The sequence below is a fragment of the Moschus berezovskii genome, chromosome 11 (genome assembly GCF_049115385.1).
Source record: "Moschus berezovskii isolate FMDL1 chromosome 11, NW_MosBer_1.0, whole genome shotgun sequence".
NCBI lineage: Eukaryota > Metazoa > Chordata > Mammalia > Artiodactyla > Moschidae > Moschus > Moschus berezovskii.
In genome coordinates, this window is record NC_142470.1 from 3,752,862 (window position 1) to 3,762,785 (window position 9,924).

Consider the following 9,924-nt stretch of genomic DNA (forward strand, 5'->3'; position numbering starts at 1 on the left):
ACAACCTCTGGAGGAAAGTATGGCTAATTCCGTTCACAGAGGAGGCAGAGGCTCCGAGAGATTCCGAGAGCTGCTCACGGTCTCCAGGCCAGTGTGCCAAGCTCAGGGTTCCTAAGCAAGAGTGATGATCCCAAGCCAGAAAGTAAGGACGACGTCCTTCTGGTTTTCCCTTCCAGTGACTGTTTCAACGCTCTTCTAAAAACAATAGTTTTCTCCCCAGATCGAACCCCTGTCTTCTCAAGCGCGCACCGCGCCCCCCTTCCCGGAGTTCGCTGACCCACGCTCCTCTCCCCGAAGACGGGTCTTCCGCCTTGGAGGCGTGGGCCACGTGGCCCGCAGAGTGCAGAGCCCCAGGGGGACCTCTAGGGGGCGGGGCTGCAGCTGGTGGGCGGGTCGAGGCCGGGTGGGAGGAGCATCGGCCGGTGGGTGGGGCGCGAGGCCCTTTCCCCGCCCCCCGCGAGCCCGGCCCGGCCCCGCCCGCCGGCTGCGTCCGGCCCCACCCGCCGCGCGACCTGAGGCGCCCGGGCCAGCCGCCTGCCCGATTTCCGGGCCCAGCTGCGCCCCTCCGTCCGTCCCCACCTCGGTCCGGCCGCGAGGGGTGAGTCTGCAGGCGGCAGGGGCCGTCGCGCTCCGTCCGCCGCGGCACGGGTCCGGCTGGGGCCCGCAGTGGCCGGCGGAAGTGGAGGCGCGCGCGCGCGCGGGCCCCGGGCTCCGGGGTGCAGGTCATCGGCGGGGGCGGCCGGAGCGCCGGCCGGGCTCTGCGTCGGCGGCGCGGCCCACGATCTAGCGGAGCCGACGCGTCAGGTGGAGCCTTCGGAGGAGCCGGCGCCCCGAGCCCGGGTGGGGAAGCCGAGGTCCGCAGGGGCAGCGAGAGCGCCAGCGGGCTCGCCAGAGGCCACGGAGCGAGCGGGGCCAAAGCCCCGAAGCTCCTACCCGGGGACCCCGATCTGACCTCGGGCGGGCTTAGGGGGTCCCGCGCTCCCTGTGGCCGGGCTGGGCCGAGTGCTGTTACAGCCCTCCCCTCGTGTCCCGAGCGGCGCGTACTGCGTCTTGTCCCCCGCCCCTCTGTAGCTGAGGAGGACCACCCCACCCCGCCCCCAGCACCAGGCTGTGATGGACCGGGGAGGAGAGTGCCTTGCCCAAGGCTGGCGCCGAGCAGGGGAGAGGTGAAACGCGCTCCCGGGAGAGCTCTGCCTCCCGATGGAACGCTCGGCTGCCACCCCTGGCCCCCACCCCCGGCCAGGGAGATCGCCGCCGCCCATCTCTGCCCAGCAACCCCCTTCCCCAGGCCGCGTGTGCCCCTGCGGTGCCGGCTTCGGGCTGCATTTCTGGCGACCCGGCTGTTTCCCCCAGAATCCTCCAAGTGCTCTGGCCCTAGTAGCTAGGAAAGCCGACTCATCATGGAAGGTTCAAGAGGGAGACCTGTGAGCCAAGGCAGGGTGGTGCGGCCCGTCACCTTTCGGGCCCAGTGCCTCTCCCAAGGCACAGCATAGGCTTAGGCTGAATCCTGACCCTCTGTCCCCTGGAACTGCCAGATCTGGGCCTGGAGTCCAGCTGGACAGGGCAACACTTGGACTCCACATTCCCCTTGATGGTGGTGCCCAGGGGAGGGCAGAGCAGCAAAAAAAAAGGGGGGGTCAGTGTCCTGTGGATAAGGAGCATCCTTTTGCAGGTGTTTTCCGACCCCGGAGACCCAGACTCTGAGCCTGACACTCCTGAGAGAGGTGGGACAATTCAACAAGACCCACTCGGTCTCTGCAGGTGCCCAGGCTCAGATGCCGCCCCCAGCGATGCACTGCCCGAGACTGGCCCTGGGCCTGGGATTCTGCCTGCTGCTGGGCATCACCCTCTGCTCTCTGTGGTGAGCATGCCCCTTGCAGCCCTCTGTCCCCACCCCAGACTCCTCTCTCTCTCAGCATTTCAACCCCCAAACCTGGACCCCTTCCCAGGATTTCCAGGTCCCACCGTCCTCTCCAGGCACACCTGTCCCTCCCCCCTAGCCCCAGTAAGACTGAACCAGCCTGTCTTATGGGTTTTCCTTTGCACTGACCCCCTGGCCTCTACACTTAACTCTTGCCTCTGCCTGGACTATTCTTCTAGCCATGTTAATGAGGAACTCCTGTTTCTGCTCCAGAATTCACCCTGTGGGTCCTTTCCACAAAGCTCTGGGGCTTCCCCCACACCACCAATCCCTTGTGGGACTGGTGTCAAGAATATTCCTGCCCCAGGAGTGAATGGCTGCATAGCTGTATAATGACTCACTGCAGAAGGCCAGGAGGCTTTGTCCTCTGAGGTCAGCCAGACCCAAGCACTGATAGGTGGAGGGTGGGGGGAGGACCCCAGGTGTGCCACTGGGGACCTGCATTTCCACTAACATGCACCAACCTGATTTCTCAGCCTCAGCTTCAAAATCACGTCAACACATGTATTTCCTTCCCAGGGTGTATGTCGAGGACTGGCTGCTGGTCTCCTACATCCCCTATTATCTCCCCTGCCCAGAGATCTTGTAAGTATGGGGCAGGCAGAATTAGGGGCCTCCGGAATAGGGAAGATGGGAAGGCTTTTCAGGTCACTCTGTAGGTTCTTCGGTCCTAAACTTGTGACTCTGAGCCACGAATGTGGAAGTCCCTGTTTCCGTCTTCGGGTATCCTTGCAGTGCCCTCTCCACGGTGTGACTTGGAGCATGTTGCATAGCTTGGAGCCTCACTTGCCGTATCTGTAAAATGGGACGATAGAGCTTGGGGTGTGATGATGCCGGTAAATATCTAGGTGCTGCGCTTGGTGTACAGGAGGTGCTCAGGAAAGAATGCTTTCAGGAGTTGACCTTTTTGCTCCATGTCGTGCTCTCTGTGAATTCGAAGGACAAATGCACACATGGCCAGTCTCCCTCAGATAACAGGTCTGACATTGGACAGTTCAGAGTGATAAAGATGATTTGGGACAGTCTCAAGGTGGCATTTGGCCCCGTGGTCTTCTGGTTTCCATGACACCGAAAGGAAAGTTTAAAATCTGGATCATAGACTACTAATTAACAGTAAGGTGTGTTTCACTATTAGAAACAGAATGTAGTGAATTAGGCAGGACAACAGAAAAGACAAAAGAAAACAAAAGCCCCCTTGTGTCCACTGGCCCGAATCACTCTGATTCCATGTCAGCTTGTTGATTGCTGCACTTCCTATTCAGATTGTTCTCAAAGCAGAAAGTACGCTTGCTGTTGAAAATAGTTGTGACCAGAATGTTTTTGCAATTCTTATCCTATTTCCCCAGAATATGCTTTATTTTTCAGCATCTGGTCACCATCATTTTACTCCACCCAGGGGCTGGGCCCTAATTCTTAAACCCTCTCCTTTTTCCACCAACAACTGTGGGGCATTTGGGTTGTTTCTAGTTTACCAGCATTCTAAATTAGTTCGTAACGAGCAACTTTGGATATAAAGCTTTCTTCATCTTTTTTAAGAAATTAATTTATTTGCCTATGCTGGGTCTTAGTTGCAGCACACAGGACCTCCCGTCTTCATCTCAGCATGCAGGATCTTTAGTTGTGGGTGGCACATGGGATCTAGTTCCCTGACCAGGGACTGAATCCCAGGTCCCTGCTTTGGGAGCACGGAGTATAAGCCACTGTATAAGCCACCAGGGAAGTCCCAGCTTTTTCCATCTTAAAAATCCTTTTATTTGGTACGTTCCTGGGCCAACGGACATGGCCAGGGTCTTCATCCATCTCCTCAGGCTGCTCTCCAGGGTGCCTGCTTAGTCGCTTCAGCCGCTTCCGACTCTTCGTGACCCCATGGACCGTAGCCAGCCAGACTCCTCTGCCCGTGGGATTTCCCAGGCAAGAATACTGGAGTGGGTTGCCATTTCCTCCTCTAGGGGATCTTCCTGACCCTGAGTCAGAGTGATTTAGGCCAGTAGGACACGAGGGTTTTTGTTTGGACCCAGGGATCCATCCTGCATCTCTTGTGTCTCCTGCGCTGGCAGGCAAGTTCTTTACCACTTACACGACCTGACACCACCTGGAAGCTCTCCAGGGGGACCCTGGCAAACACACAGATGCACCTCCCCACCCTCCCCCACCCCCAGCAGCTGCACTGCACCTGGGCTGGTGCTGCAAGTATTAGGTGTCATGAAAAACAAAAACCAAACCACCTTGCTGATTTGAGAGATGGGAAACGCGCTGTGGTTTAAATTTCACTCCTTTGATTCCTGCGGGCCCTCATCTCCCCACACCTTCCCATTTACTGAATTTCCTCTTTGGTGACCCGCCTGCTCCACCACCTGCCCGCCTTGGCCTGTTGGCGGGTCCTCTATCAGCACCTTTGGCTGAAAGTACTCACTGCTTTTTTTTTAATTATTTGCAGTTTTTTAAAAATTATTTGCAGTCTATCTTCAGGTTCTGAGTTTTTTAAACAGATTACAGTTGGAGATTTTTTGATAGTTTTAAATGGTCACACCTTCCTCTCTGTTCATTTGGATTTCTTCTTTCAACTTTAGTACCTTCAGAGGTCTGGAAACGTGGAGTTCCTTTCTTTATTTTGGCTCTGGCTCATCTGTGCTTCGGTGTTCTCATGTCTGACTCTTTAACATGGCCAGAGCGGAGTGTGTCGGGGCTGGGGAGGTGAAGGGAGACCCCAATGGCCAGGGAAGTGCGGGACGAGGGCCCCTTTCCCCTTCTCGTTTCTGACCAGCCTCTCAAAGTCCCGTCACTTTCTGAGCAGGACCTGAAATGTGCTTGTTTGTGTGAAACTAAGGCAGAGGGCCAAGTTGATGGATCAACTTTAAAAAATACATATCTTCCAGAGTATAGGCTAATCACTATAGGACAAATACTGTAAAGTTTCGTTTATAAGACATCTCTAGTATAGAGAAATGGGACTTCTGGTGGTTCAATGGTTGAGACTTCATACTCCCAATGCAGGGGGCACAGGTTCGATTCCAAGTCGGGGAACTAAGATCGTGCACACCACATGGCGTGGCCGAAATGAATAGAGATCTTATTTTTTAAAAAAAAGAAGAAGATTTTTTTACAGAGACGGAAGTAAGCATAATAGTTACCAGGGGTTGGGAGAAGGGATGGAGAGGTAGTATCTCAGGGAGATAGTTTCAGTTTGGGGACGATGAACGAGTTCTGGAGATGGGTGGAGGTGATGCTCGCACGGCAGCGTGAGGGCGCCTAATGCCCCAGAGCTCTGCGCTTTCAGATGGTTAAGGTGGCAAATCTTTGTCTTGCATGTCTTACCACACACACAAAGCGCAGACGGAATGCACCAGGGCAGCCCCAGGAAGCTTAAGCCAGCCCACCGTGGGCGATAGAGTGAAGAGACCCAGGTGAACGCAGGCACCCTCCTCGGGTGGTCCGAGCCTCACAGGCAACCTCAGGCCTCTGCTGGAACCGGCTCTGACCGGCTCCCTGGGTCAGAGCAGGCCTTTCCCGTCTCCAGGCCTCACTTCCGCCCTGAGGAGTGACTCTGTTATTGTCCCCATTTTAAGGGAGAGGGGACAAAACCCCGAGGAGTCGGATGTCCAGCCCCGGGTCTCTCGAGCCGGAGGCGCCTCACCTGCAGCCTTGTCTGTCTGAGCTCCCAGGCTACAAAGAGGCAGAACTGGGCTCACTTTGCAGCTGCTCAAAGCTTCTCCACAGTGCCCAGGCTCTTCCGGAGCCACAAAAGAGCGTGGAGACAAATGGCTCCAGGTTGAAGCACCACCCTGCCACACGGGGACCCTGGACGGATGGCCTCTGTAGGAGCCCAGCCCCCGGAGAGCAGGCAGAGCCGTGGAGGAGGGGCCAGGGAGCCTGGGAGGGGGATGCCTGTCCCATGGGGGCGTTTCGTCCCCGGTTCATCCATCCCTGCTGAGCGTCTCTACTAACGACACCGATGGCCCTGTCTCGCCTCTCCCACCAGCAACATGAAGCTTCAGTACGAGGAGGAGCCGTCCCGGCCCGTGGCACAGTAAGCAGCCTGACCTTTCGCCCTCTGTGGCCCCGGGGCGGGGCTGCCATCCCTTTGACCACTCGCCCTTCTTGGTTTCAGGTCACGGTACCCTCAGCCCAAGCTGCTGGAGCAAAAGTAGGTGTTATTAGAGCCTGGGTGCAGGATGGAGAGACTCGAGGGGGTGGGTGTCAGGGGCAAAGCTCTGATTCAGAAGCTGGGGTGCTGGAGGGGTCAGCTGACCTCGGGGTCCAGGTACCTTGGGACCTGGGCTCCAGTGCAGCTGTGACACTAGCTGTGTAATCTTGGGTGGGTTACCCAGCTCCTCGGAGCTTCTGTACAGGTGGCTGGTCAGTGACGCCCACTCGACAGGGCAGAGGACCAGATGAGATGAGGCTGGCAAAACGCAGAGCGGCGATTCCTGGGAGCCCCAGTGGTTAGGACTCTGAGCTTTCACTCCCAAGGACCCTGACTCACTTCCTGGTCAGGGAACTAAGATTCTGCAAGCCAGGTGACGCAGCCAAAAACAAACAAGCAAACCAAAAAAACCCACAGAACGCCGTGCCTTTAGTGCTCGACCCATTGTTAATGGTGATGGTGATAAGCCCCATCTCTGAGGCCCTTAGCGGACACCAGAAGTGCCAGGCTCCTCTAGACACTGGACGTGCAGTAACTCCTGGTCCTCTTGCCCTCACTGGGAAGGAGCTATTATCATCCCCACTTGAGGATACGGTGGCCCAGAGACAGGGATGAAGCTGCCCCGGGTCACACAGCGCGGGAGGCAGGACCAAGATGAGACGGAGGCTTTTCCCAAGGGAGGGTCTCACCCCCCTCGGCCTCCTCTGCCGCCAGGCCCACAGAGCTACTGACACTCACACCCTGGCTGGCGCCCATCGTCTCCGAGGGAACCTTTAACGCCGAGCTTCTGCATCACATCTACCAGCCGCTGAACCTGACCATCGGGCTTACAGCATTTGCCGTGGGAAAGTGAGTAGGGGGCGGGGCTGGGAGCAGGGCGGTGGGGTGGGGGTTGGGGAGAGACAGGACCCTGCCTGGGCACCAGGGAGGCTGTGCCAGGTGGGAAGCGACAGAGCAGAGTGTGACGGTGGAAGCGGGCTTCCTGGAGGAAGGAGGCGGTCTGGGCCTGGCGTGCAGGCGGGGAGCGGGGGCAGCCCCAATGAGGGAGCAGCAGGAGCCTTTGTCAGGAGACACCTTGCCACCTCACCCCGTCTGCTTCCCCTGAACCATCCAGGCAGGTGGAAAGGAATGGCAAGCCCCCAGAAATGGAGGGTCCATGGTCAGGCCACAGGCAGGTCAGGAGAGAGCTGGCCCTGCCCTGGGGACCCTCTCTCCTCTGCCCCCGGGCCTGCCTGCTCTCTGGACACCCCCTGTGTTCCCCCTTCCTCCCTTACCCCACCTGGCCTTTCCTTTCTGGGACTCCTGAGAGGTAATGGACTTACTAAAGGTAATGGATGGCCCACCTGGAGTCAGGGGCCCCCTCTCCCCCAGCCCAGTCAGCACCCAGCACCACTCACTTCCCCGTGATGTGCAGCCACTTACTCAATTCTCAGCTACTTTTTTCTCTCTCAACCTCAGTGTCCTTGTCTGTAAAGCGGGAGTGTGGTCCCTGCTTTCCCAGGAGTTTGTGAGGCCAGGAGGTAATTCCTTAGAACACTAGTGCTCAGGAAAAGTCAGGGCATGCAGCCTGTGAATATCATCAAGTTATCATTATTAGGACGGTCCCTAGCGGTTGGTTCTGTGATCAGGGGATCTTGACAGATGGGCAGACCTGAGTGACTTCTTGAGATGGGAAGCTGGGAGGGGGACCCCAGCCTAGGCCTGGGCCCCGTGGGGTGTGCCCGCATGGAGCGGGGACCAGGCAGTGGCCCTGCAGAGGCTATGGTGCACGACGGGGTCCTTTCCAGCAGGTACACCCAGTTCGTCCAGCACTTCCTGGAGTCGGCCGAGCGATTCTTCATGCAGGGGTACCGCGTGCGCTACTACATCTTCACTCACGACCCCCAGGCTATTCCTCAGGTCCCGCTGGGCCCCGGTCGCTCCGTCAGTGTCATCCCAGTCCCCAGGCCCTCCCAGTGGGAGGAGGCCTCCATGCGCCGGATGGAGGCCATCAGCGTGCACATTGCCGAGAGGGCGCACCGGGAGGTGGACTACCTCTTCTGCCTGGACGTGGACATGGTGTTCCGGAACCCGTGGGGCCCCGAGACTTTGGGGGACCTCGTGGCCGCCATCCACCCGGGCTACTTCACCGTCCCCCGCCACCAGTTCCCCTACGAGCGCCGGCCTGTCTCCACCGCCTTCGTGGCGGACGGCGAGGGGGACTTCTACTATGGTGGGGCAGTCTTTGGGGGGCGGGTGGCCAGGGTGTACGAGTTCACCAGGGGCTGCCACATGGGCATCCTGGCAGACAAGGCCAACGGCATCATGGCAACCTGGCAGGAGGAGAGCCACTTGAACCGCCGCTTCCTCTCGCACAAGCCCTCCAAGGTGCTGTCCCCCGAGTACCTCTGGGACGACAGGAAGCCGCAGCCCCCCAGCCTGAAGCTGATTCGCTTCTCCACCCTGAACAAGGACACCGCCTGGCTGCGGAGCTGACAGCAGAGGTGGGGCTGCTGCAGATGGGGGAACGCCAGCTAGTGCCTGGCTCACCAGAGCCTCCGGGCACCGGGGCCTCACTCCTCAAGCCTGAGGTGGGACCAGCCCTGTGCCGTCTAACCTCCACCTCTGCTGGTGGAATCCAGCAGGAAGACGGGCCTGGAAAGGGCTCTGTCCACTGCGAAGAGTGGTGTCCACGTGCAGGAGGACGCAAAGAGCACACTGTCCAAGGCCCAAGGAAGGAAGGCCAGAGGTGGCCTAACACTTGTAGGAAAGGCATCCACACCCCCCTTTTCTCTGGCTGCAGGGGTCCCTGCTGTGTCCCCACCAGCCTCCGGAGCCAGTTCTTCACTCAGGACCCAGAGGGAGCCTTCTAGGCCCTCTGGTTTCATGTCCCTGCCTCACTCAAGGTGGACAGTCCCCGGCGCCAAGCGCCTCTTCTGTAAGAGAGTTTGGGCAGCGTTTAATAAAAGTATCATGTGCTAGGCCCTAACCAGGCTTTCTTCACCTGCATCTCCGAGTATCCGGGCTGCCAGACCTTTAGGGATAAAGGCAGCCTGGATTGCAAGTACAGTCAGCTTGGGTGGGAGAGTGGGGGTATGGTTTTCTAGAAAGCCTGGGCTGCTGCTGGCCACTGCAACAGGCAGGATTTCATCCCAGTTCTCCTGGGAGATGGGTGAAGTGAAAACATCACCAGCTATGCAGTTCTCCTGAGTCGGGAGCAGAGCCCCTGCCCACCAGCTGGATGTCCTGTGGGCTCTTAGTCCCTGAGTGCAGAGCACGTGTGTCTGACACTTCTGCTATCAGCCTCAGCCTGGGGGACTCCTGGCGGGCGTGGGGCACTAAGGCCACAAGGCAGGCCTAGGATTCGAGGGGCTTCAGAGCCCTGTGGTGGTTGGATCTGCCTGGTGGGGCAGAAGCAGTGGGCAGAGGGGCAGGGGGCCCAGTATGCACTCCCCTGGGGGCAGCGGCATCCTTGCCACATAAGGTAGAGGGCAGGGGGTAAGGTCTGTGGCCAAGTCAGGAGGAACAGGTACCCACCCACCTGGGCACCTTGGGCAAAGCTGGGGCCAGCCCAAAGCCTCCTCTTCCTGCATCCTGTGCCTGGATGGCAAGCCAGGTCAGACTGCAAGAGCACGGGCAGGCTGTGTGACCACGTGGGGGGATAGCCTGAGCCGGAGAGGACGAGTCAGGGAGAGGCCCTGGGGTGCTCCCCGGGCAGAGGGACAAGGGTGGATCCATGGCCCATGTGTCCCCACCTTCCCAGGGTGCCCAGCCCTGCCCCGGGGCATGTATGAAGCTGGCGGTGTTGAAGGGGCAGGCCCTGCCTTCACCGAGCTTCCGTGCTGGAGCAGGGAGAAGGCCCTTGACGTGGAGACCATAG

General features: G+C 58.8%; 1 protein-coding gene across 4 annotated transcripts; it reads left to right on the forward strand.

Annotated features, from left to right (window-relative positions):
* Positions 1-467: 467 nt before the first annotated feature.
* On the forward strand, positions 468-9,033 carry GBGT1 (globoside alpha-1,3-N-acetylgalactosaminyltransferase 1 (FORS blood group)). 4 transcript variants are annotated; one of them, XM_055400038.2, is made up of 7 exons: positions 468-598; positions 1,673-1,861; positions 2,441-2,506; positions 5,901-5,948; positions 6,030-6,065; positions 6,780-6,914; positions 7,853-9,033. In XM_055400038.2, the coding sequence occupies exons 2-7, from the start codon at positions 1,776-1,778 to the stop codon at positions 8,538-8,540; spliced, it is 1,059 nt and encodes a 352-aa protein (XP_055256013.2). In that variant the 5' UTR covers positions 468-598; positions 1,673-1,775; the 3' UTR covers positions 8,541-9,033. The 4 variants fall into 4 exon arrangements, with proteins under 4 accessions (XP_055256013.2, XP_088697171.1, XP_055256014.2 ...); XM_088841045.1 differs by having other exon boundaries at positions 7,856-9,033; XM_055400039.2 differs by having other exon boundaries at positions 476-598; positions 1,762-1,861.
* The last annotated feature ends 891 nt before the right edge of the window (positions 9,034-9,924 follow it).

What these genes read in the sequence shown, in the direction of transcription:
- GBGT1 (XM_055400038.2), top strand. Translation starts at nt 1,776, where the DNA reads ATGCCGCCCCCAGCGATGCACTGCCCGAGACTGGCCCTGGGCCTGGGA. An exon ending in ATCACCCTCTGCTCTCTGTG is followed by an intron (nt 1,862 to 2,440) that starts GTGAGCATGCCC and finishes TTTCCTTCCCAG; the next exon opens with GGTGTATGTCGAGGACTGGC. An exon ending in CCGTCCCGGCCCGTGGCACA is followed by an intron (nt 5,949 to 6,029) that starts GTAAGCAGCCTG and finishes TCTTGGTTTCAG; the next exon opens with GTCACGGTACCCTCAGCCCA.